Raw genomic sequence first — 27,751 nt, 5'->3', positions numbered from 1 at the left:
ATCAATTGACCTTCCAGAGGGGGTGAGTGATTCTTGCTAGGTATCATTCATAGAAGAGCTAGAGGCAATCAATGGCTGCTGTGAGGTGAAGAATCAGTCTCCTTCAGGGAAAACCCCTACCCCCGTAGGCTCACCAATCCCAAGAGATCAGCCCTAAATACATATGAGCAACACTGAGTAATCTCAGTAGGATGCATTTATAACTGTATACACATCTATGTGTAATGATGATATTTTAGTGGGTTCAAATCGTCTCACAAAAACAGCCTCAAAGGTAGTTCTGGATATCCATATTTAGCAATAAACCTGTGCTATGGGCATTTTCTTTTCAGAAAGGGAAAATCATCAAGAGGCCAAACTATTACACAAAAGTGTCTGGAGCCGGCTCCATTAACAGGGAGAATCCTCTTGCCTGGAGTTGGATATCAAGAGAAAAGTTTTAAAAATCTGTATCAAGGTCAGCTAATCCATTTCTTAGTCCTTCCTTTCCAAACAGCCCAAACTTCCCCAAACAAGAAGTTCAACCGTGCAAGACAGAAGCTCTGTGATGTCGAAACTAAGTCGAAGGGACTGCAAGTGAAGACTGGACAGCAGCAGGTTTCACACAGAAAATGTTAGGAACTTCTCTTATGGCCCAGAATGCAGCACAGCCTATGAAATGCAGACTCTGCACACACCCAGGCACAAGGTGGCCTTCTACATCTTCACTGACTTATAAAAAAATGCTTATCCAAAGGCAAGCTCTTCTCAGTAAGGAGCAACTCCAATAACCAAAGGGAAACATAAAACTTAAAAATAAATTTAGAAGTAAGCACAACATGAACATTTAATTGGAGGGGCACCCCGAGTTTCAGAAGACCCAAGAAGGTGTGAAATACAGTCAGCCATTGTTCGTTTTGTAGGACAGGGAGGCAGGAAAACAGGAACGGGCTTGACTCATGAGTATGTAGACACTACATACTCCTGTTACTCATAGAAATGAACACTCTCAAGGGTTAAGGAACTGACGGGTGGATTACACTAACAATTTGTTGCCTAAAAACAAAAATTGGATAAGAATTCAGTAAAAGGGAATATTTGCACCCTACAGAGAGCAATGTGAATTAGCTCAGACACTGTGAACGTCGGTGTTGTTGTGTTTTCAAGAAAACAATACCCAGTCTTTGGGTATTGTACCCAAAGCAGCCCAGGTCAGCATCCCATAGAGATATCTGCACATTCATGTTTATCCCAATGATGTTCACAACAGCCAAGCTAGAATTAGCCTAGTGACCCACCGATGAATGGACAAAGAACATGTGGCAGATATACACAGTAGAGTTTTATTTAGCCATAAAGAAGAATGAAATGCCATAAACAGGAAAATGGATGCAACAGGAGATCATTATGGCATGTCATACACGTCAGTCTCACAAAGTGTGACATGTTTTATCTTCCATGTGGAGGAAGGATGGAAGACTTGAATGTAAGGGGGACATTAGCATTTGAAAGGGAGAGGAGGGCTGGAGGGAGAAGGGTAATAGAGTGGATGAATGTATCAAAGTTCATTATAGGCAAGTGTGGAAATGAGTTTTTAATAGAAGATGGTTACATAACATCACAGTGAGAAAGTACAAGTGATAGTATTGTGTTTGGATAAGGCCAATTTCTCAAAGGATAAATTCCAATCACTCAATAACTCCTATTTGTAACTTTAGACTTTTGGTCTCTTAAATGTTTCTAGTAAATGTCAAGTCAATATCAATACATGTAATTCAGGTGATCAAACTACAATATGAGTAAATAATTTTAACCATATACATATTCTTTGAATATAGTAAAGATGCCAAATAATATATAGGTGAATATATATTTGGATTGATAGCTTATAAGTGGAACAAACATAAGACATAAGCACTGACTTGTTTTTTAGTGGTAGAAGTTTCTCACTTGAGAGTTTATAGAAAACCTTTCAACTTGCTTTTTCTCCTTAACTTCTCTACTCTATCCCAGTATCTTTGTATCCTGTCACTGGTTTTTAATGCTGTTATTTCTGTGTCCTTAGATGGTACTCATCTGTGTCAGCCATTAAACTTTTTCAAACTTTGAGAGCTGGTTCAAGGTCACTGATGTAATAGACTGGATGTTCTACTCCTGCTGTGGTTTGGGTGTGCAGAACTCACATAGGACTTTGCCGAAATCATGATTGAAGCCAAATAAATAGCTGTTGATTGATTAGGAGCTCGGCAGCTCAAAGAAAATAGTTGTGTGAAAGCGACTGTCCTCCATGCTGAGTCTTGACAATGGTTTCTTTGAGCAATACTCATGTATCATCCCTGTGATGCTGACAGAGTTCACGGCCCTAGAAAGTTGTTTGCCAGGGCCAACGATGAAACAGAGGTAGCAGAGGACAAGGCTATAGCCATGGTTTGAGGTGATAGCAGTGCCATTACAAAGAACTAGCTTTAACAAAATAAGGCAGATAAACATGGCAGCAGATCATACTCAGTAAATAATAATTTCATTAAACCAGCTGAAAATGAATACTTTTGTATTAAAGCTTTCTAGCTGATTAAAATAGGCACGTGCATCTCCTTAAAAGAAAGGTTGCTAAAAAACAAAGCAGTCACAGATTCTACCTTTATGGAAGAGGATTTTGACACAGTTCATTTTTAGAGACAGTATCTCTAAAATTTGAGATTTCTACCATGACAAGTTCCCTGCAGAGCCCCTCTTCAGAAGTATAGTCACTTCTGGTCATATTGGAGGCTCTTACAGAAGAGTTTGTAGTGATTAAGCTTCCTGTTTGGCATCTCACATCTTCACTGATGCTGTCTGCTCTTTTCCCCATGCTTGGTGGACACCCAAGGGCTTCTATGTCTTCACTTCAGATTCAGGTCTGTCCTTGATGCCACCTCCTCCCTAACTTGTCCCCATTTCTGAGTTCTGTATTACAGACACTTTCGGGGGTTGTTTTTTATTGACTATTTTATGTATTTACATTTCAAATGTTATCCCCTTTCCTGGTTCCCTGCTCCTTTTCCCCTCCTCCTGCTTCTATGAGGGTGCTCCCCCTCTTCCCCACTTCTTCCCATCTCCCTGCCCTGGCATTCCCCTACACTGGAGCATCGAGCCTTCATAGAACCAAGGGCTTCTTCTCCCACTGATGCCTGAAAAGGCCACCCTCTGCTACACATGTGGCTGGAGTCATGGGTCAATCCATGTGTACTCTTTGGTTGGTGGTTTGGTCCCTGAATGCTCTGGGGGGTCTGGTGGATGAATTTACAGACACGTTTACTTCATTCATTCACCTTCATTTTTCATGATCAGAATTCACTCAAAGAGAGAATTTCATCACCTTCTCAAGAAACTCTATTTGCCTATATAGCTTGAAGTCAGGGATAGTGATTCCCGCAGATGTTTTCTTGTTGTTGAGGATGGATTTCACTATTCCAGGTCTTTTGTTATTCCAGATGAAATTGCACATTGCTCTTTCCAACTCTATGAAGAATTGGGTTGGTATTTTGATGGGGATTGCATTGAATTTGTAGATTGCTTTTGGTAAGGTGGCCATTTTTACAATGCTGATCTTTCCAATCTATGAGCATGGGTGATCTTTTCCTTTTCTGAGATCTTCCTCAATTTCTTTCTTCAGAAGTTTGTAGTTCTTGTCATACAGGTCCTTCACTTGTTTAATTAGAGTCATACCAAGGTATGTCATATTTTTTGTAACTATTGTGAAGGGTATCTTTTCCCTAATTTCTTTCTCCACATGTTTGTCCTTTGAATATAGGAAGGCTAGTGATTTGTTTGAGTTAATTTTATATCCAGCCACTTTGCTGAACTTCTTTATCAGCTGTAGAAGTTCTCTGGTGGATTTTGTGGTGTCACTTAAGTACACTATCTGCAAATAGTGATGTTATTATTTCTTCCTTTCCAATTTGTATCCTTTTAATTTCCTTTTGCTGTCTAATTGCTCCAGCCAGAACTTCCAGTACTATGTTGAATAGGTAGGGGGAGAGTAGGCAACCTGGTCAAGTCCCTGATTTTAGTGGGATTGCTTCAAGTTTCCCACAGTTAAGTTTGATGTTGGCTGTTGATTTGCTGTATATTGCTTTTATTATGTTTAGGTATGGGCCTTGGATTTCTGTTCTTTCCAAAACTTTTAACATGAAGGGGTGCTGAATTTTGTCAAATGCTTTCTCAGCATCTAGTGAGATGACTATGTGGATTTTTTTTTTTTTTGAGTTTGTTTATATGGTGGATTACATTGATGGATTTCCATATATTAAATCTGCATCCCAGGGATGAAGCCTACTTGATCATGGTGAATCATGGTTTTGATGTGTTCTTGAATTTTGTTTGCAAGGATTTTGTTGAGTACTTTTGAATCAATGTTCATAAGGGAGATTGGTCTGAAGTTCTCTTTTCTTATAGGGTCTTTGAGTGGTTTAGGAATGAGGGTTATTGTAACCTCAAAAAAAATGAGTTAGGTAGTGTTCCATCTGATTCTATTTTGTGGTACAGTTTGGAGAGTATTGGTATTAGGGTGTCAATAAATGTCTGATAAAATTCTGCACTAAACCCATCTGGACCTGGGCTTTTTTGGTTGGAAGCTTTTGATGACAGCTTCTATTTCTTTAGGTGTTATGGGATTATTTAGATGGTTTACCTGGTCCTGGTTTAACTTTGGTATCTAGTATCTGTCTAGGAATTCATCCATTTCCTCCAGATTTTTCAGCTTTGTTGAGTATAGGCTATTATAGTTGAATCTGTTGATTTCTTGAATTTCCTCCATTTCAGTTATTATGTCTCCACTTTCCTTTCTAATTTTGTTAATTTAGATACCCTCTTTTTACCCCGTAGTTAGTCTGGCTAAGGGTTTATCAATCTTGTTAATTTTCTCAAGGAACCAGCTGTTGGTTTTGTTGTTTCTTTGAATGGTTCTTTTTGTTTCTATTTGGTCTATCTCTGCCCTAGGTTTGATTATTTCTCTCCTTTTACTCCTCTTGGAGTAACAGAAGTATCTGCTTCCTTTTGTTCTAGAGCTTTAAACTGTGCTGTCAAGTTGCTAGTGTATTCTCTCTATAGTTTCTTTTTTGGAAGCACTCAGAGCTATGAGTTTTCCTGCTCAGTACTTCTTTCATTGCATCCCATAGGTTTGGGTATGTTGTGTTTTCATTTTCATTGAATTCTAGAAAATCCTTAATTTCTTCTTTGACTCTGCTATCGCTTAATAGAACATTGTTTAATTTCCATGCATATATGGGATTTTTGTTGTCTTTGTTGTTATTAAGGACCAGCCTTAGACCATGGTGATCTGAAAGGATGCATGGGAGTATTTCAATCTTCTTATATCTATTGTGGCTCGTTTTGTGACAAATTATGTGGTCAATTTTCAAGAAGGTGCCATGAGGTGCTGAGAAGAAGGTGTATTCTTTTGTTTTAGGATGATATGTTCTTAGATATATTTTAATTCAAGTTGGTTCATATCCTCTGCTAGTTTTAGAGTGTCCTTGTTCAGTTTCTGTTTCCATGATCTGTCCATTGGTGAGAGTGGGGTGCAATGTATTATTTTATTAAGTTATAATTTATAATTATTAAGTTCTCCCACTATTATTGTGTGGGGTGCAATGTATTTTTTGAACTTTAGTAGCGTTTCTTTTATGAATATGTGTGCTTTTGTATTTGGAGCATAAATGTTAAGGATTGAGAGTTCCTCCTGACAAATTTCCCCTGTAATGAGTAAAAAGTGTCCTTCCTTATCTTTTTCGATAACCTTTGGTTGAAAATCTACTTTATTAGATATTAAAATGGCCTCACCAGCTTGCTTCTCGGGACCGTTTCCTTGGAAGTTTTTTTCCCAACCTTTTACTCTGAGATAGTGTCTGTCTTTGACTCTGAGATGAGTTTCCTGTATGCAGCAAAATGCTGGGTTTCTTTTTTTTTATGTATCCAGTCTGATAGCCTATATCTTTTTATTGGGGAATTGAGTCCATTTATGTTAACAGATATCAAGGAATAGTGATTGCTGTTTCCTGCTATTTTTGCTTTTGGAGGTAGAATTGTGCCTGTGTGTCTTTCTTCTTTTGGTTTTCTTGCTTAGGAGTTTTCTTGTTTTTACTAGGATGTAGTTCCCCTTGTTGTATTGGGTTTTCCACCTATAATTCATTGTAGTGCTGGGTTTGTGGTCAGATATTCTGTAAATTTAGTTTTGTTTTGGAATATCTTAGTCTCCCCATCTATGGTGATTGAGAGTTTTGCTGGGTATAGCAGTCTGGGCTGATACTTGTGCTCTCTTAGGGTCTGCATGATGTCTGTCCTGGATCTTCTAGCTTTCATAGTCTCTGTTGAGAAATCGGTTGTGAGTCTGATTGGTCTGCCTTTATATGTTACAAGACCTTTTTCCCTTACTGCTTTTAGTATTCTTTCTTTGCTTTGGGCACTTGGCATTTTGACTATTATGTGTAGGGAGGAATTTCTTTCCTGGTCCAACCTATTTGGAGTTCTGTAGGCTTTTTTAATGCTCATGGTCATCTCATTTATAAGGGTAGGGAAGTTTTCTTATACAATTTTGTTGAAGATATTTACTGTGCCTCTTAGTTGATATTCTTCTCTCTCTTCTATTCCTATTATCCGTAGGTTTGGTCTTCTCATTGTGTTCTGGATCTCTTGGACATTTTGGGTTAGGAACTTTTTGGTTTTTGTATCTTCTTTGACTGTTTTGTCTATGTTTTCAATGTTGTTTTTGGTCCCCGAGATTCTCTCTTCCATCTCTTGTAGTCTGTTGGAAATTCTTGCATCTGTGACTCCTGATTTCTTTTTTAGGTTTCCTACCTCTAGGGTTGTCCTTTTTAGTGTTTTCTTTATTGCGTCCATTTCCGTTTTAAATTCTTTCTTCCATTCCTTCATCTCTTTGGTTCTGTTTTCCTTTAGTTCTTTGAGTGTTTTTCTTGTTTCCTCTTTAAAACCTTCTACTTCTTTATGCTTTTCCTCCCGTTCTTGTTTAAGGATCTCTATCATCATCTTGAGGTATGATTTTGGGTCTGAGTCTTCTTTTTCTGAAGTGTTTGGCATTCGCTGTTTGCTGTGATGGGAGAGCTGGGTTCTGGTATTGCCAGGTTGTCTTGGCTTTCCTGGGGTATGTTATTTTGCTTTCTTCTTGCCATCTTGTTGTCTGTGTTTATTTGTGGTCTTGTTGTCAGTGATTGGTTCTCACCTCTCCCTTGTAGCTGGCCTGCGTCCCTGGATCTCTGCTGCTCCTGGTGGCAGATGGCCTGAGTGCTTGTTCTGCATGCACGGGCCGCCGGCTGGAAACACACAACTCTGAAACAGGGTTCCTGCTCCCCTGAACCAATTGGGAGGCACACTTTTTGCGTGTTCGGCAGAGATCTCTCTACTCCCCGGCTACTCAGAACGCCTTCTCACCAGGCCTGTGTCCCTAGATCTCCCAATAAATGAATTTTTAAAAATGCTGAGATTTATCAGGATTTATGTTAAACAATAAAAAAGTAAGAACAAGTCAGGCATGACTGATGATGGTACCAGAGTCATCACCTTATGGATTCTGTTGACTACAAGAATCCCAGGCTTTCATTGTAAATAGAAATATGAAAAAAGTCAGTGGTTACGTTAACACACTTATATTGATTTATAATATATCATTCTGTACTTTGTGATTTTTTTTTCCTTTTTGATGAAGAGTTGGCTTCTCCGGAGAGGAGCACACCAATTGGTTATTACATGCCAAACAGTCCACCTCTAAAAACATGCATACAAGTAAAATCATGTCACCGAGCAGGTTATATTTAGGAACATAAATGTATATACAGATACATATATGCATTCAATGAGAACTAGTGAAAGGAGAGACATGAATTTAAAGGTGATCAAAGAAAGTTATATGGGAGGTTTGGAGGAAGGAAAGGAAAGGGGGGATATATATATTATAATATCAAAAAATTGAAAAGAAAAGAAAAATGATAAAAATGTTAAATCAGTAAATGGCCACTCTAACCTGCCCATGGGTATTGCAGTTTGATCTCAAGTAGCATTGACCTTGTAAAATAGCAGCAGGAGGGACCGTGGAAAGTATAGATCTTCCACACCTTACATTCCCACGAAAAGGGTCTGGCTGCAGGACCCCTGGATTCACATTCTGTTGTCTTAGGTCTGTTTCCAGGTTTCCTGTGTGCCCTAACACAGTGATCTGCTATTTTGATTTATGAACCTCGTGAACTCTTAAAAGAATTTGATGAATTATTTTAACCATAAGTCTACACACTTGAATCACTTCTATGTACACTTTTGCACACAACTTTAGGATGAGTTCCATCTACAGTTTAAGAATTAATTATGAAGGCTTTGATTACCAGGGATATAATATTCTGGGTACTTTTATTTTTATTATAAAATACAAATTCTGAGCAAACAGGCTTGAATCAATCTTCCTTCTGCCATTATAAATTATGCAAGTAAGTCAACAAATAATCCTTTCTTCAACAGGAAATGGTTTCAAACTCAAAAGAAGAAAATAATTTTCTCTTTCCATTCCGTAAACAGCATACCTTCCAAACCAAACTTGGCCTTTAAAACCCAAACTTCCCGATCATCCGTGTGAGCCCACCGTGTTGCCTACAGACTGAGGATGCTTCTGGTGAGAATTCATTTACTTTGCAATGTGGGAGAAACAGAACAAAGCAAGGTAATCCTGCTAATGGAAGTTATTTTTATTCATTTAGAATATAAAGGACACAGAGAAATGGGGAGTTGTTAAATGTTAGTGGAGATTCAACTTTGTACGATGAGGAATTTCAGGAAACTTGCTGCAGTGTGAGGTATGATTAACACTGATGAGTGAGTCGATTCAAAAACAGCCTCAGTGGTAAGGTCTCTATGTATTTTAACTTAGTTCAAGAGGAAAATGAAAATAGTTTTATAGCACCAGCCTGTAAAATATACATCATGAGAGATCTATATTAAAATAAATTCAACTCCTCTATAACCACTTCAAGTGACTGTTGTGAGAATCAAGTAGAAAAAAGAGGATGAAACATAATACGAACTATAAAAGAAGAGATTAAAAATAAAAGCCCAAGGAGTCTGCTTTCTGGGGGAAAGGGGGGATTTTGATTTTTCCAATTAAAATTAGCCAAATATACAATTTGCTTTAAACAGTTAAAATATTTGGGGACAGACTCCTCATTCACCACACAGTTTAGACTGAGTGCTCGGACATATCGATCTGCAATTCGTTCCCCTACTAAGTTTCCTGGGAAGTTCATCTGCAGGCAGGAAGGACAGTGGTCAGGTCACAGTATAGCTGAGGTGACAGGACTGTGTTCCCCAAGATGACGGTGGCTTGCCAGTTACTTTTGCTGCGTAAATTATTGCTACATTCTCCATACTGACAGTGTTCAGGAGGGTGACAAATGTGTTTCTGCCACCGATGGTTAGATTACAAATACATAAACATTAAAAAAAAAATGTTCAAGAGAGTGAGCTGCAGGGGTGAGAACTTCCGTACTCCAAAAAGACTGCTCCCCAAATCTAGCAAGGAAATCCTCAGTTGAACTTGCAGTGCAATGAGAAAGTTCTCCCTGTAAAGCTGGCATCCGCACAGACTCTTTATTTTTAACGAAGATCAGAAGGAGAAAAGGGTTATGCACCCTTTTCTATCAGATAAAAGCAGGGCAATAATTTCCACAGTGTGTTCCAGATGGATAAGGCAGGCAGAAGACAGGCGCGTGCACTCATTTCTTTTCCTGTAAATTTCCACTTCTTCTAAGGTCTCCCAGTCAACTACTTCTAAAAGGCAGGCAGCATCCCAGCAGGAGGTTATGACGCACACACCTGCAGCTACTCGGGTCCCTCACCTGTGAAAGCAGCTACAGCACCCCTTCCATCTCATTCAATGTAGCCATCTGCTGGCTGCTCGGCTGTAGGTATCTGTTACTTGTCTTACTGATTCTAGGTCTCTGATGTAGAAATTAAGAATTCCTAACTTTTTTTAGCAGCCAAGGTGCAGGCAGGCAAGTTGGACTCAAGTCAGACACTTCATCTTCAGACTCCAGTGTGGGCGGCGATGATGTGAAAAGATGCTAGGTAGACTAGAAGTTGGACAGGTAGGCAGGGCCATGTTGCTTCTGCAAGCTGTGGTGACAGCTGAATGGCAGGTGTATTCCACATTCCGGTAAAGTGACAAGCTGACAAGCCATGCCGGGATCCCAGCCTAGTGGCCACAGTCACAGGTTGTCATCAGACCTGATTCTCCTAAAGAACCTTTGAACACCGGGAACCCCCAATAACCCATTTTCCTCTCCATTATTACGAGAAAGGGCCCATTGATTGACTTTAAAGATAAAGATGACTAATGTGAGGGATTTGAAATAGGTGTCACTTACTTGTGTAGCCTTAAGTGAGTAATTGATTATTTGAAGTCCCATTTCCTCATGAAAATAGAGGCAGGAACCCCAGGCAAGGACTTCCATGATGACCCACAGTGTTCAGAAAGATGGTAACCTTTAACAGCTCTGAGGCTTGTCTTTCTCTGGTGGAGCTTCTGGGAGCTCACAGCTCTGGGGGAGGCTGGGCGAAGAGTCTAAGAGCCACAGATCCTCAGGAGGTGGTGACCTTGACACCTGGGGCCTATGTGACCTGTCTCTCCCTGGACAGTAAAGACTAAAGGATCAGAAGACCTAGCCCATCTCTTCTCTTGCCAACCAGTTACAGAGTCTCACCCACTTTCTTGTTTTGTTTCATTTTGTTATTTCTTGACATGCTCTGGGGCCTTCTAAGACGAGGAACGGAAGAGTCAGTGAACAGTGGCGCAGGGCCAAAGGAACAAGGGTTTTCAGGAAATTTTGCAGAGGCAACTTGGGAAAAGCTATTGGGTGAGGTTGAAAAGCATACACAAGGAGAGGAAGAAATGTTATTTTAAAAAGAAGCTTTGGCATCCTCCCTACTCCCTCCGATGCTCTTTAAATGTGATCCCAGCTTTCGTGTGTCAGAGTTCAACGGTCCCAATTAGAACTTTGTTTCTTTTTTGAACAGTTACATTTGTAAAAATCGAGGCTTCCTGCTTGGCAGTACTGCAAAGAAGAAAGCTTCCATACATTTGTTCAGAAAAACCAAGTTAATTCTGTCTTGTGGGTTTTTTCTTTCTTTTTCTTTTTCTTTTTCTTTTTCTTTTTCTTTTTCTTTTTCTTTTTCTTTTTCTTTTTCTTTTTCTTTTTCTTTTTCTTTTCTTATCTTTCCTTTCCCTTTCTTTCTTTTCTTTCTTTCTTTCTTTCTTTCTTTCTTTCTTTCTTTCTTTCTTTAACAACAGGTCCTTTGGTACTTTTTTGAGTTTAAGATAATTAGGAATCTTAGTGAACTTACTTTTCCTGTGTTGGAGGCATTTTGCTATTTGGTCATCCTAGGAATTATTTTAGATACTTGTTAATTCTTTTAAAAAATATCCAAAAGGAATTTCCTTCTGGTGTGCTGGAACCCACTGGGGTAGGCAGATACAGATAGGACAAACCTGAATGGGCTGTGGCAGAAAGTGGGCTTGTGGTAATGGTGGCTGTGCTGGCTGAGGAACTGGCTAGAAAGTAAAGCCACAGCGGAATCAAAGTGGGCTGCTTGAAGAATGTAATGGCTGGAGAGGAGAAAGCCTAGGGTGGCTCTGGGTGTTTGAATGTCATGTCTGTCAGACTGTTCTCTCCTGGGGTCATGAATTTATTATAAAAAGACAGCACACATCAAACGGGAACCGTAAAACCCACACTGAGCATTCGAGTCCTTTCGCTGAGAACAAAGCCAAGCTCAGTTTAGGTCCCCTGCATGTGATGGTACAAGAATGTGTGCATTTTACCACTACACTAAGGAGCTCCCCCAGATTCTTGGTATCCCAACTGCAACTGGAACTCAAACTGCTGGTGGCAGCGAATTGCCTAGATTGTTACATAAAATAAATGGTAAGAACCGGCTCCTTTTTCAGAACTAAACTCCCATAGCTCAGTTATTTTTTTATATACAGCCTGTTGCCTTCATGCAGTTAAACTATGATATAAATTGTAGAGCCGATTATCTTCTATGTAATATCAACAAATGAAGACCATCTTGCAAGTCCAAGGAATAAACAATTAATTATGCTGCATCGCCTGGGTGCCTGGGTCTTGCTGGATGTGACTTATAAAATTAGTGACACAGCAAATGTAGAAATGTAAACATAAATGAATACGGTCTACAGGTAAGGACAGGGGTAAGTATTTCTATGTTTTTAGTAAAAAATTAGTTTTGGTCTGAAGGAATACTTGTGGTTCTTGCAGAGTACTGGTATTCAGTTCCCGGAACTCTGATGGTGGCTCACAACCATCTTGTAACTTCAGTTCAGGAGATCTGACACCCACCGTCTTCTGACCTTTGCAGGCACCAGGCATACATATATACATACAAACAGGCAAAGACACTCATACACACAAAATAAAATAAATAAATCTAAAAGTTTTAAAAGTATCGGTCTGATCTTACAGCCACCATGTTGAATTATTAGAGTTATGTAAACAATTATATAAAAAAACCACATTTATAAAGTAGCAAAACATTGATTTTTATAACACAAGGAATGAGAGTTGAAATTGTTTATGTGCTTTTGATGTATTGTTTAAGTACATCTTCTGTATTGTTTATTGCTACAGTTTAAGAATTTTATTTAAAAGCAATTTTGGAAGATTACCAGGTACAACTTTGGGGAAAGTAACGATTTGAACTGTCGCCAGATGCTCAACAAGTAAACGACATGACTTTAAAAATATACTAAAGGGAAAGGCAAAACCAGAATGAGAGAGAAGTCTAGACAGGCAATTCATAGAAGGGAGTTTAAAGCCGTCCTTCACTTCCTCTCAGCTCGAACCTCCAGGAAGGTATAAAATAGGCGACGTCATTCTATTAGTCTGCTTCGACTTTCACTGAACAGTGAAAAGTCCTGACCGGTTTCATGGTTCTGCACAAAAGAAGAAAACTGACCCAGAGAAAACATTTTTAATTTTTTTGGCAACCCAGAGGATGGATGTAGAAGTGACCTGACCCCAGTCAGAGCTCTCCACTAGCCACAGGCAGCTCTTTAGCTCACGAAACTTCTCAGTTTGAACCAAGATGTGTTGTAGATAGAAAACACACCCCAGGTTGCTAGCTTAGTCCATGATACAGGAACATAATTTATCTCATGAATATCTTTACATTGATTATGTGTGGATATGAGAGGACTTTGACTATATTAAGTTAAATAAGATGGATCATGTATTAAAATTAAACTTTCAGAGTTTTAAGTTGGCTATCAGGAAAGATAAAGCAGAAGAGTTTAAATTTCATGACCAGCTTATATCGGTTTCTACAGGGCGGCGGTGTGCTAAGAAACTAACGCTGAAAGTAGAATTAATTACATAAGCCAAACAAACATCATGTGCTGATCATAGTTTTCTGTGGGTATCCTCAGCTCGTGAATCAATCAAGCAACATAGCTCTTAAAACAAAACAAAATGAACAAAAAAGGGCACTCTCACGCATAATAAATGATGTTCCATGCTGTCTGGGGACAAGAAAAGTAGACTTTTCTGCTTTGCCAGGAAAGTGGGTAATAGAATTCTCCCATCTTTGATAAAGTGTGTAAGTCAACATTTTTGCTTGACATGAAGAGATGCTCTATGTGTGAATTTTATTTTATAAAAGTATCTAATTTCCCCCTAAGACATAAATTCGTCTGGGAATGACTGAAGAAGGGCTGGAAGGAAAAGGAGAAGAAAGGTGGTGACAGAGAGATAGAGATGGTGGCCTTGTAGCCATCGGGTAAGAGCATGAGTGATCTGAAAGACAGTTTACTTTCTTTGTTTGCTTTGAATCACAAACAGTTCTGCCACTTGGGCCATTGGCATCTCAGAAGGACATGCTGCACTTTAATTAAGAAAATCACTGTGAGAAACTTTCTCCAGATTTTTGACATGAACACTGGCAAAAAAAACCCTCAGAACACATGTTGAAGCCAAACCTACTCTACACAGGAGAGGAGACCCAGTGGGAGTCAGGTCATGATCCCCAGGGAGGGGACCTACTGCAAGAATATGTAATAGGTCTGTCCCCTACAGGAAGAAGGCTGTTTCAGATTCTCAGCATTTAAAGCAAGTAAACTTAAGCACACAACAAATAACAAACAGAACTTAATCCCATCAAATCCGGTCAGATCACCTTTAATTAAAAAAACATCTTACAGTTTAATTTCCCTTTGCATGAAACTATGACTCAACCAAGAAAGCTTTGCTTTTCCTAACTGAAGAGCACAATGCAACCAGATATTCAATAAGATACACAGGTGAGTAAAATTTATGTATGCATCAAGCATATTTAGTTAATAAGACCAAGAACAAAACCCAGAGGATAAAAAGTAACTAATTGAATTTCCCATGGTTTGCAGAAACGTGAGGATGTGATATGAGCATTAGAAGGGGGACTTCAGTATGTCTTCCTTCTCACAGGGGTGGGAGCCTTGCAAAGAAAGCACATGCTTATCTCTCTGTGGGTCCACTGGAGTTGGAGGTACAGCGAGCCACCTGACTGAGTGCTGAGAACCCAACCAGGCTCTCTGCAAAAGCAACCGTTACACTTAACTCTAAAGCCATCTCCCCAATTCCATATATAGAAACACAATATTTCAGGACACTCTATTGCAATAAATGAGACATTTTTCTCTATTGCTTACTTGGAGTATTTCTAACTACTCCCTAAGTGGATCGATCTGGTGGAAGATGGTAAGGTTTTTCTTTACTGAAATACGGACTTTTCAGAAACGAACTGATCTTGTCATCATTGTATGTTTGGAGAAGAAAGCCAGCCCTTTGAAGCCAGCCACTAAGAAGCCTCAGAGAGCTTTTTCATTTTTTTAGCTCTCGCTGAGTACAGATAATGCAGCACATTAATCAGAAAACATACTTTAAAGTAACCAATTTTCTCTGAGAGCTGACCTAACATAAACATCTCGGCTGTCATCAGTCCTGGGCTGTTACTGCCAGCAGCTAGTTTCAGTTTAACTACATTATTAGAATACATTATGTAGATGTGCTCAGATCTGCTGCAAAGGCTGAGGGCAGCCCCACCCACGCCTTCCCTGAACTCTGTTGTCCTTAGACAGTCTGCCTCGGTGCTCCCCAACGGGGCTCCCCAACTCTAACAACCTCTCATTCAGAGAGCAGTCATTGAAAGACCACTCATCCTCTTGGGGAGGGCAGGGGTGGACAGCACCTCTTGAAAAATTCTTTACCAATTTTCAAAGTTCTTCAGCAATCAAAGTGTGTTTCTAAAGTCAAATCGATGGATTCTATAGTCCCCAACAGACACTTCTCCCTTACTCAGCCCCCTTCTGAAGAGGAGCAAGTTTCAGATTTGTCTTAATTAGGGTTTCCATTGAAGAGATACTGTGACCAAGGCAACTCTTATAAAGGACATTTAATTGGGAGTGGCTTACAGGTTCAGAAGTTCAGTTTATTATCATCAAGGAGAGAAGGGGTGGGAAGCATGGTGGTGTCCAGGCAGACATGGTGCAGGAGGAGTAGAGAGTTCTACATCTTCAGCCAAAAAAAGCCTGACTCTTGTGCACTAGGTGGAGCTTCAAAGCCCACCCCCACAATGACACACTCCATGCCTCATAACAGAACCCTATGGGCTAAGCACATTCAAACCACCACACACAGGGAACTGAATCTTATCTAAAATGTTAACATAGAGGAACCCTCGGTCTTTATGGAGCAGAAGCAGATATCTAACCTCACTCCACTTCTAGCCATACATCCGTCTCAACATTGCTGCTCTCACAGAAAATAACACATCATCACTTCACAGCACTAGTGCTCTTTCTCCCAAATAATACCCTGCTATTTGGAACTTTTTGCTCTTTGTAGGGACTAAATGATTCATAGGCACCTAATGGAACAATCTTGCTGACAATCACCTGCTTCCTTTTATAAAGGTCCCTTGCTCCACTGAACTGTCCTGGGGGAATTATGGAAAACATTCTATGTGTAAACAATCTGTTCCAGAGACACATGCTTTCTAAATCTCTTTGCCTGTTGACATTTTTAAGAAAGGAAAGAACACATTTGTGTGAAGGCAGGGCCTTTCGTTTCTTATATATCTACTCTATCATAGAAATTAAAAATAAAATAGGTCAGCATTCCCAAGGGCCTAGGAAAGACCATTTCCTTCCCAGTTCTTTGTCCAAATTCATTTTAAACTAAGTCCTTTTCACAGCCTTGACTCCCAAGTTAAACAGAACTTATTATTAAAATAGGATGCTAATGAGAAAGTCAAGGCTTTCAGGTTTTTTCTTTCTTTTTTGTCTCTCTACAGTATTTCTTTTCTTAGGTTTAATTCTGTTCCTTAACTCTTTCTTTGTGGTGAGTTAAAAATGCCTATTTAGCCAAACATTGCAGAAATGTCTCCCAGGCCCCTCACTCCCAGATGCCTCACCCCAGGCACCTCACTGTTTAAGCCTGTGAAGTAGTTTGGACCATGGGATTTCATTTGCCAGTGCAGTGGGAGAAGCCATACGCTGACTGCTGGGTGCAGCTCTCACAGTGTACATTTGTCCTCTCTTTTCTGTGGCTGCTGCAAGTGTGTGCACCGCTGAAACATCCTCCCAGAGCTCCCCTTAGAATTACTCGGAACCCCTCTGTCCTATACTTTGGATGGATTTTGTGATAGATAAATATGTTACTTAGGTAAACAAAATATTAAAACATCAGTCATTTGTGATCGATTAGGTTTTCAAACCTAAATGTCACTCAAATTAAATGAAATTTGATTGGCATTTTAATCTTTCTTCATATTAACTCAAAGACCAGATTAGCACTTACGAAGGTATAATTATGCTCATTTTTTATGCTCTACTAAATCAAAAATTGCTATAGAGTATATTCTGTATAGAATTCTGGCTACAAAATTTAAATCCAAAAAAGTGAGGTGAGTGTGTGGGCCAGGGCTGGAGCTAGAGAGAATGCTATATGTCAGCCACTTTCAGATTATGAGAATTCAGGACACAGATAACCGTAGAATGAGCAATGGCTAGAAACTCCAACTGGCATCTTACTCTCAAGATCTGGGAGGGAAATAATACTCATGTACTCCAGCTTTCTCTGGAAGCAGAGGTTTGTCTTTATGCGTTGTTTGTGATCTTTAAGGAATTCTATGAAAGTTTTCATTGTGTCTCTTTATTGTACAGTTGGATGTGACATTGTGACACCATTCTACATAGATTTAGCACACACGTAGCACATTCTCCACACTTAACCCTCTGCTGGCTGGCTTTTCTGTTGCTGAGATGGAACATTGACCAGGATCAGCCTGGGGAGGAGAAGGCTCATTCAGCTTACATTTCTCTCAGTCTCAAGTCCCTGAGTGAAGGGAACCGGAGAGCGAGCTCCTTCAGGACCTAGAGTCTAGGCCCTAGACGCAGGAACTCAAGCACAGACCATAGAGGAATAGTATTGACTGTTTGCTCAGCTACCTTTCTTCAAACAACACACGACCACCTCCTGTTCAGGATGATTCCGCTGACAGTCAACTGGGACCTCCCAGAAGCCCTCCCACCAATCAATAATCAAGAAAATGCCCCACAGCCACTCCCACAGGCCAATCTGTTGAAGACGGAGACAACTCCTCAGGTGAGGGTACCCCCCTTTTTTTCAGGTAGCTCTAGTTTTCGTCCTAAAAACCCAAAAATCAACAAACAAACAAACAAACCCCCCTCGAATCTAATGTATTCACCCTCTGCTTTTTCGCTCCCTGCACATGTTCATTCTTTTGTGGAAAAAAAAATATTTCAGATTGAATATAAGAACATCACTCTAATTTATTTAATGAAATTTATTTAATGAAATATCTTACTTGCTTTTACAAAAAAGAATTCACTTTACAGAGCTATTCAGTAAAACACTGAGAAAGACCTAGCTAAAGGGTCTAAAGTTAATGTTCCTCCTGTCTACAATGCCAACACATTAGCTCTTCTCATGAATTTTCAATCACAAAGCCTCCTTCATTAGCTGACCCCTAACTTTGATTTTGTAACTGTTTTAAGGTCAAAGTAACTGAGCTGGAAAGAGAGATCTGGCCACAGAGGTCTGACTGGATGCAGTAGATGGAAGGAGATCATAAGGAAGGCAATGGAGGACCAGCCCATTTCTAAAGACAGCTTGGCACGCTGGCCGTGTCTATTGAATGGTCCCAGCCACCACTCAGAGACCCTGCATCAAGTCATCATGGGAAGCCCCCCTTCATCTTGAAGCAACTGCTTTCAACTGAAGGAAATTCCTGAAGAGGAACACAGCTCAGGCAAATGAGCTCAAAATGAAACTTAGACCTAATTATAAAACCCAAAACTATGAAACCCTTAGACTTGGGAACAAATATTTGTGTCCTTGGGCAAGGTTTTCTTAGATTCGATGCCAGAAGCAAGAGCCGTGAAAGTAGCCATTATTAAATTAGATTTCACCAAACTGAAAACTCCTGCTTTCTTCAGAACACCGTCAGCTGAGCGAAGAGAACAAGCCAAGACAGAAGAAAGTGCTGTCAGCGTGACAAGATACACAAAAATTACTTTAATCCCAAATACATTTTCAAAGAACTCTCAGTACCAAACAATTAGAAACAATCAATACAGTGTGTAAGTGAACAAAAGATGTAAGTGTTAGAAAAAGGTGGCAGATAATTGTGTAGAATCCTCAGCAAAAGATGTAAGTGTTAGAAAAAGGTGGCAGATAATTGTGTAGAATCCTCGGCATTACTTGTTATGCAAGGAAATGCAGATTAAAAGCCACAATGGGGGTATAATTATGATTTCAGAAAAAAAAGTAAAATTAAAAGGTCTATTTTTACCAGGTTTGGAAATAACGTATAGGAAATGAAATTTCTCATGACTCTGGTAAAGGTACAAAAACACCAACAACTGCTTTGTAAAACAATTTATCAATTAAACAGAATAAGTCAGAGCTACATTATATGACTCAACCATTCCACCTCAGGGTATTTACAGAAAAGGGGAAAAACAATTTCCATACAAGAACTGGAACACTTACCCTATGATTCAACCAGTCCAGTCTTCAGAGTTTACCCCACTCCCAAAATGAAACCATATGTGCATACAAAGACCCAACCACAAACACCCCCAGGTTCATTTATAAAAACCTAAACCTGGAAATAACCTGAATGTCAGTCAACAGACAAAAGGATAAACACAGATGTGCATCCCATGCAAAGGAATCTGACTCCTCAGTGAGAGTCAACTGCTCATATACTGACATGTAAGTGGAATTATTTTTTTCCTGAGTCAAAGAGGCTGATGCAAAAGGTACCAACTTCCTGGCTCCCTGTATTTGAAGCACAGGCACAGGCTGGAAGGCCATGTTTGTGGGGGCTTTTCCACTGGACACAAAGTCTTAAGATTGATTGATAGCTCCGTTATACTAATGGAGAAGATGGCTTTCCATGGGCAATTGTTCACCAGAGCTTGTGTACTTGACTCATGACTCTGGAAGGGAGGAAGGGAGGAAGGGAGGAAGGGAGGAAGGGAGGAAGGGAGGAAGGGAGGAAGGGAGGAAGGGAGGAAGGGAGGAAGGAGGAAGGGAGGAAGGGAGGAAGGAGGAAGGGAGGAAGGAGGAAGGGAGGAAGGAGGAAGGGAGGAAGGGAGGAAGGGAGGAAGGGAGGAAGGGAGGAAGGGAGGAAGGGAGGAAGGGAGGAAGGAAGGAAGGAGGAAGGAGAAAGGGAGGAAGGAGGAAGGGAGGAAGAGAGGAAGGGAGGAAGGGAGGAAGGAAGGAAGGAGGAAGGGGGGAAGGGAGGAAGGGAGGAAGGAGGAAGGGAGGAAGGGAGGAAGGAGGAAGAAAGGAAGGGAGGAAGGGAGGAAGGGAGGAATGGAGGAAGGAAGGAGGAAGGGAGGAAGGAAAGAGGAAGGGAGGAAGGGAGGAAGGAGTCAAGCAGAGCAAATGTCCTGAGTAATTACCTTTTCCTTATCAAAGTGGCAAAATTTTAAATCTAATCTATTTTCTAGAACCCCAGAAAAATCTTTCTATTTAAATATACAGAGAAATGAGGGTCTGTGCTGCTCTCATTGGAAGAATGAAAGGGCCTTGAAATCCCTTGAAATTCCCCTTTAAAGTCCAATGACCTGTTGACACCTTGATTCGTTAATGATTTGAACTTCTGCTCATCAAAGGGGGAGCTCTTCTAAAAGCTCTGTCTTCAAACATGAAAATGTGAAGAAAGTAGAAATCTGGCTGCTGCTGCTAGCCCTCACACCTGCTGCTACAGGAAGAGCAGAGCCAACAATGTCACATGACTTAGAGCATCACTTTCCGTGGTCGTTTCATAAAATGGGGCTCTATTTAGCTAACTTTTGGTCATCTTGTAAACCCAACCATGGAAATCAAAGTTCCCAGAGAGCTTTTTTATCTTTGACACTAAACTAAATGGTTCTTTAATAAAGAACTGAGGAATGTGACTACACAGCTGGGAATTGAATAGCATTGGGCATCAGTATTCCTCGTTGCCAGGATTCTCAAGACTGACTAGGGGAGAGCAATCCTGATCATTTTTTCAGGCCAATCCTCTGTAAATAGAATTTCTATCTCCTGAACAACAGCTTTAAATGAGATGATACACACTGGGGTTTTCTGCCAGAAGATGGTAAAGCAAAACAAAGACAATCATTCAAGTAATATCTTGATTCTCCAGCTGGCTCACAGGACTAGTGTAAAAAAAGTAGGGGCCTCTGGGTCCCCTTGAAGCATATCTAGCTGTCATCAGATTGTCCTATTATGTCCCCATCTAATGTAAGCACTGTTTATCATCCAGAGCAGGAAGCTCCTACATCTTCCCTCATTCACAGCTTCTTAATGGTTAAGATCAAAGAGAAGAAAGTCATCAACATAATGGTCGTGACTTCTAGACCCCACTTATACATTGCTGTGAGAATTTGAGGAAACCCATTCTGCTTTATCCCTGTACCTTAGCCTGTAATTTTTACTTCAAAAGATTTACCAACAGAGAGCCGCTCAGATGTCTGAAATTTGGTTATAGATTCACCGGGACTAATAAAGTCGCTCCCTCTAATAACTCACAGCTTACCAAGTGTGCCAGACAGGTAGAGTGTGTGCCAATGTGCCCACATGGCCAAGAGGTCCTCACACAACTGAAACACATTTCATCCTTCATACCTCCCATTTGCTCTGCCCAAACTAAAACTAATGATTTAAGAGAGACATCTGAATGCCACCTGAGATTTGGTGCCTCGTGGGACACAGTGCTCTCTGGTTCTCTGCTTTAAAATGTCCATGACTTTACAGGACCGTGTGGAAGAGGAGGCATCATGAATTCATGCCATGGCATCTGAGATGGCTTAGCTAACTGAAATTCTTTAGAGATGCAAAACAAAACAAAACAGTTCCTCCAAGCCCCAGACATTCAAATCATGTCAACTGTAAACTAGAAAAGGTCAGATTATTAACTCTGGGAAGCTAATTGGGAGCCCCAGACAGAATCCTAATATGGTCATTGTACTTGTCCGTGTGAATGCAATCTAAGAGATACTGATGAACAGACACACTTAGAATGGTCAGTGTCATAGACCTCGGGGCCATAAAGTGTCCTGTTTCTCAGACTTAAAAGTTACCATCAGATAGAAATGTAATGGGAGAGTCATTTTTAAACCACATATTCATAAATAGCTTCATTAAATAAAATACAAATTCATTATTAATTTTTTTCAACCTAATTCCCCCACAAGCAATGCAGACAGGCTACAGTTTTTAATTATAACTATTTAATAAGTTGGATTGGGTTTATACTTAATTTTTTTTTTCTAACAAAAATTTTCCATCTGAAAATAGTTCATTGATTTGAGAGCTATGATCAGTTTGTCTAGGACTAGAAACACACTATAAATAGAAGTGTATTAATTCTGTTATTAAAATTTATATTTATTTTTATTTTATGTATATGAGCGCTTAGTCTATATGTATATCTGTGCACCATGATTATTCATGGTGACCATGGAGGCCAGAAAAGGGCATCAGATCCTCTGGAACTGGAGTTACTGATCTTTGTAAGCTACCATGTGGGTGCTGGGAACTGAAATTGTGTTCTCTCCAAGAGTAGCAAGTGCTCTTTACCTCTGAGCCATCTCTCCAGCTGGAGAGGTTAGCATTTCCTGAACTAAGTTTCTTGAGCAAAGATAATATCCTGGGCATATCTTTCTCAAGAAAATTGTCTGTTCTAACCCATAATGCCCAGGAGAGACCAGACACTGTAAATGCTGAGAAAACAAATGGCCAGGACAGCCTCCTGATGCATTCGGGAGATCGGGAGGGCACTGGGGGTTGTGAGTGCAGAGGGATCATCTTGTGTTTCTAGGTCCTGTCTGCCATGTTTTCAAATCCTGACCATCTCACCCGAGGTTGATTACTCAAACCACATCATCATCAGTTCTGGTGACCAGTGAGGCTCCCAGGGACTAGAGAAATCACCTGTAACCAAACAGCTTAAAGGGGAGAATGTAGACCTGGATCTATGTTGTGAGTCCTAGCTTTATAATCTTTTACACAGTACCATCCTCTGTAACTCAGATCTCACATAGTTTAAGAAACACCTTTGGGTTGGGTCTTGAAAGTCCTAAAACTGAACCAGGAAAGGCTGAAGGAAGCTTAAGGAAAAGTTTTACATTTGAGGGAAAATAGAAAGTCACTATACCCTCCATTCTGAGCGTCACCTAGCTCCACGACCACTTAGATGTCTTCAAAGGCCAGACAGAGACACAATGGCTTGGGGAAGGAGGAGTCCCAGTGAGGTCTCAGGACCTAACAGAGCTTTGAGAATCCTTCAAGGCCAGAGTTCAGTTATTTCAATTACCCTGATAGAGACCCAAACTGGATATGTCTGGAAGAGACTCTGTTTTAAACCCAAGCTTAACTAAGCCAAATAATCTGCTCTGCTGGATTTATATCATGTCTCAGCTCCAGAATTTCTGTATATATAAACAAATGAAATAGCCCAGGAAGTCTAAGCTATCCTGGAGCCACAAGGGGCACCATGACATCAATGATGCGTTAAAATGGGAAAGGGTACACCACATCACTCTTTCTGCCATCTTTTCTCCGTCTCCTTTCCCCCAAACACCCCCTTCCTTTCCTTCACTGTCCTTCCTATTTGCAAAAGAACAGTCCACCATTTCTTTAAAAAAATTTACTAATAGGATGTAAAAGCTAAATTTATCAAGAAAACATCAATATTAAGTTAATTTGCATTGTTTTGGGTTTTGGGTTTTTTTTTTTTTTTTTTTTTCTTGCAGAAAACAAATCAGGCAAAGTTTATTTCTTACCAGTGTTCTGTTTTGTGGTTGAATATCTGACTGACAACTTCTAAGCACCGACCTAGATGACATAAGGAAAAGAAAGGAGAGTTTAGAACTCCAAAATTTTAGTTTAGGCAGCTACATACACAGTACACACACACATACACACACACACACACACACACACACACAGAGAGAGAGAGAGAGAGAGAGAGAGAGAGAGAGAGAGAGAGAGAGAGAGAGACTTTCCCATAAATGTATAACTGTTCTGGGCATTTCTCGAGGCAGTAAGGTAACAGAACATAAACTTTAGGTGGAAGATCAAACAGCCTTTAAAGGCTCTCTTGAGACTAAGCAGACTGAACAGTAGGACACTGTGTTCTGAAAACCTGCAAAACCACCTCTTTCAACTCAGAAAAGGCGGGGAGACCCATCCTCTGTGAAAAACCAGGCAGGCTGGTCACCCCTTCCTCCCTCTCCTCTTCTCTCCTCTCATCTCTCTTTTTCCCAGTTCAATCCCAGGCTTGTGGATATGTTATTTGTTTTTGGCTTTTTTAGTTTCGGCTTGATTTGTCTAGCACACTTCATGATGAAAACTACTCTATCCATGGCCCCCCACCTCACTCTCCATCTCTTGCTAATGCCATTCATTCCTTTCATCAGGTTTTCCCTAGCACCCCTCCATAGGAACACTAGGCATTTCGAGGGGGCTCATTGTTATCTGCGATGATCCTGTGACAATCACCTTAACAGCTTTGACGTGATCCACCACTTCTTCATCCTGAAAACTTTTTACTCTGGATCCCAAGGTGTCCCTAACCCTTAGGAATGCACATGAATCCATTGAATTTATTGCTGTTTCCTTCCTGTCTCTGTCCAAATGCCATCTTCTCCATCTAACTAATAATCAAAGCTCACATCTCACTGCTCCTGAGTTCTCCCTGCTGCTGTCACTATTTTCTGCTGTACTATAGAGTTCCCTTATTTATTAGACTCATGCCTTATAACAACTGACCAGGTACATTCCTTAAATGTACAGGACGCCTTTTCCTCTTGTCTCTGATACACTATCCACAGCAACCTCTATGTGCAGTCAAGTATTGGGGATCAACTCTAGGGTCTTTCACTTGCTAACCAGTGGAAGAGCCCATGAGTTGCCTTCCAACTCCAATATTTAGCATCCTGAAGACTGCAAGTCTGGTTAACATTAAAAGAATCAGCCAGTAGATGAGTGTTCTAATAAACTTCAGAGTTAGCACATTCAATTGCATAGTTGCCAACAGATAAGCCTACCTTTAAAGTCCTCAACCTTCTCAATTCTATCCTAAGAAATAGTTTTCTTGTTTTCATTTTTACATTTATGTGAATGTTTACAGCTTACTTTTCTACCTTCTCAAAGATATTAGGGCCACTTAAGGCTCACAGAGCAATCAGTGAGTAATGAGTGAATTTAATCCAATTTTCACTTCTTGGAAGAAGGCATGAGTTCTATGAAATGTAATTGCTTTCCTTGAACCATAGGCACACAAGTAAAATATTGTGTTCTGGTGCTTCCTTTCAGACCATTCCCCTTCCTCACAGAATGAAGTGTAACCCCCTCCCTCCCCCAGCTTATAATTGTTGGGAAAGTCAACATGTAGCATCAAATGGCTTTAATGATCCAGGATTTAAAGATCTAACTTTTTATCATCAATTAGTAGCCTCGCATGGCTGATGTGCTCCTGAACTATATGATGTAGTGATTTCAGAGTATGTGCCTCCATTACTTAATAAAATCCTTGAGTTCTCTTGTTAGCTGATGGCTTGTCACTTCTTTGTGCCTCTGGGACCCTCTGTATTTACAAGTCGTTTTTCGGCACCTCTCTTATAACCCTCATTGTGCATGAGTGTGTATGTAACTGTGTATCTGTGAGTTTTTAATTTCTCAGTAGCACCATTATGGGGAACGCGTGCTATGCTTTATTTATACAATAGCATGTTCAGCTTCTGTGATCATAACAAACCCATCTGGCTTACCCAGATAAACCATGCATGCACAACAAAACCCACACAATTTTAATAAAGCATGAAACAAAACTACTGACTTCAAAACAAGAGAGCCTTGGCCACCTGACAATAACATTTACAGGTCATGAGTCACAGTCCCAGAGTAACCATAGCAACTCAGTATGTGTATTGGAGGCATTTATAGTAATTAAATAAAGCTCTAGAATGACTATTTATTAGCTTTGAAATAAAACAGAGAGGAGTTAACAAATGTATTTCTGAGCCTGTTTTTGTCACCGTGTTTCCTTGCTTTAGGATTCATGGAAAGACTGAAAAGCTTCCTGAAATGTCCGTGGTACATGAAATGCAGTGATATCACATAAGGCTGAAAATAGTTTATCTTCTCTCAGTGCCTTACTAGAGCATAAACATTTTCTTTCATTTAATAGCATTTTATTGCTAGGTTTTTCCCCCATGCCTTTTATTTTATGGTTATGTGAATACCTGATTTCAACACGATTGGTTTGGCAGCACTGGTGGAGAGCACCCTGATCTTACAGAAGAGAGGGGTCCTGGGAAGTTGTGTGGTATTTTGGTGCTTGGATTTGTAGCATCCACAGTCTCTCCCTTCCTTGTTTAGAGAAATTAGAATCGAGTTCCCATATGGTTTGTGAACATGCTGAAGAGAGTTTGTTTCAAGGGCATGGGAAGAAGGGAAAGGAAAATGACAAACTTAATTCTGAGACCAGTTCATACCTGCTCAGAAGAGAAAATGCTACTCTAAACCCATCTCAGGATCAAGAACTGCAGGAGGGTACCCCTGCCTTTACAGCAGAAGCCCTGGTTGGTACCTGCACCCCAGATTTGGCTCTGGGTTCCAGAACAAGAGCCCACAGTACACTTGACAATGAGAACTGTGTCCTGCCTTGCCCTGGGCATCAGTGTTGCTTCACACTGGGCTATTCATGCCACAGTTGATCATCACAGAACACTTCGCCTCTGTTTGGAACACTGTGTTCACCTTTTTAATTGCCAGCATGCCCAAATATCAATCCACTAGGTAATTTTGTAAGGCAAATTAAGAGAAAATGGATGTTTGCCCAGTTTCATTGTTTCAAAGCAGAAAAAAAAAATGAGGATGTGCATCTTCTGAGGTTCATAGATTACAAATAGAAACAAGATTTTTATATAACAATGTAAGAGATAAATGAATTTTCTGTACTAGTCATGGACCTCTGATCCAATGTCAAAAACAAAGCTCACATATTCACTAAAATAGAGACATAGTTTAGAGCCGAGCGTGGTAGAAACCAGGGCTATATGTGAGGATCCCACACAGGAAACTGCCCTCCAGGTGACAACTTCTACAAAAGGGACACAGTTATATCACTCAAGATTAGAAAGGAAGTTCTAAATGGAAGCTTTTTCTGTATTTGAAGGGGGAAAATGTGTATTGAGCCCACATGCAAATTTTCCAGTGATTAACTGCAGGTTGTTAATGAGGTCATCTCTACATCCATTCTTGTGGTCAGGGCTAGTTGGCATTGTTGACTTGAAGAACAGGTTGAGGAAGTATGTCCCAGCACTATATGTCCTGCACATCATGGAAGGACAGTGAGATAGTGTCACTGTTTTTCTGTAGTTCTGAAAAAAGGGCTGGCTAGTTCAACACCCCTATTCTCACACTCCTAAAACACTTGGGATGGGTAAGTGTATAATTCTGAAAAATGTTCATGAAGAACATTTTTACCCTTTTGACAAACACTGGCTGAAATTTATTGTTCCTCGGACCTTGCCCTATGATCTGGGAAGACACAGACAAAGGTCGCACACCAGGAAAGGGAAAAAAGTCTCTTTGATGTCTTCTCCACGACTTTAAAGAAAGGTTATCTTTGAAGTATGAAGTGAAGGTTGCTTTATCCAGAGACTTCCATGAATTATGTTTAAACAGAAGGAGCTAGGGTCTCACCTGCACCTCGCTGAGGTCTCAGTATCTGGGATTCCAGCTTTCTTGCTGTGACATCCTCCCATCTTAAGGCAGGCCCATTGAGAGCCTCTGTCCATGGACAGACACCAACTAACCTCATTCCTTAGAGTTTTGGAATCCCTGCCACTGCTCTGGTGTCCATTGTTGCTAGGCAACTACAATGACAGTTAACTGCCCAAAGCTAAAAAGGAATTCGTTACAGAGCCACAGGCTTCCCTCAAAACATCCCATAAATTACATGCAGGCAGGAGGGCAGATGGAGAAACGTCACAGAGCCATCATTTCTGGAAACCTACTCAAAGCATAAGAGGAGCACTGGATTAATGCTGTTTAATGAGGCTGGTATTTAAAAATCAAGCTCCAATGCCAAGGAGGCAGTTGTCCCTCTGCTGTCTGGCAGAGAAGCACACTCACAAACAGACTGGTTTGTG

At 40.3% G+C, this 27,751-nt stretch overlaps 1 protein-coding gene across 2 annotated transcripts in view; it reads right to left on the bottom strand.

The window, feature by feature from the left end:
* The window catches only part of CCDC192 (coiled-coil domain containing 192), a gene marked incomplete at both ends in the record, with an annotated part of 188,888 nt that extends 161,491 nt beyond the window's left edge, over positions 1-27,397 (bottom strand). For both annotated transcript variants that reach the window (XM_080919879.1, XM_080919880.1), the window contains 2 exons: positions 23,375-23,426; positions 27,303-27,397. In XM_080919879.1, the coding sequence (XP_080776005.1) occupies positions 23,375-23,426; positions 27,303-27,397 (147 nt within the window). The remainder of the gene's footprint in view (positions 1-23,374; positions 23,427-27,302) is intronic.
* Between the last annotated feature and the right edge of the window lie 354 nt (positions 27,398-27,751).

Source organism: Micromys minutus (genome assembly GCF_963924665.1).
Source record: "Micromys minutus genome assembly, chromosome: 8".
Taxonomy (NCBI): domain Eukaryota; kingdom Metazoa; phylum Chordata; class Mammalia; order Rodentia; family Muridae; genus Micromys; species Micromys minutus.
Note: the sequence above shows the minus strand (reverse complement) of the source record. Positions and strands in the feature narration are given on the sequence as shown.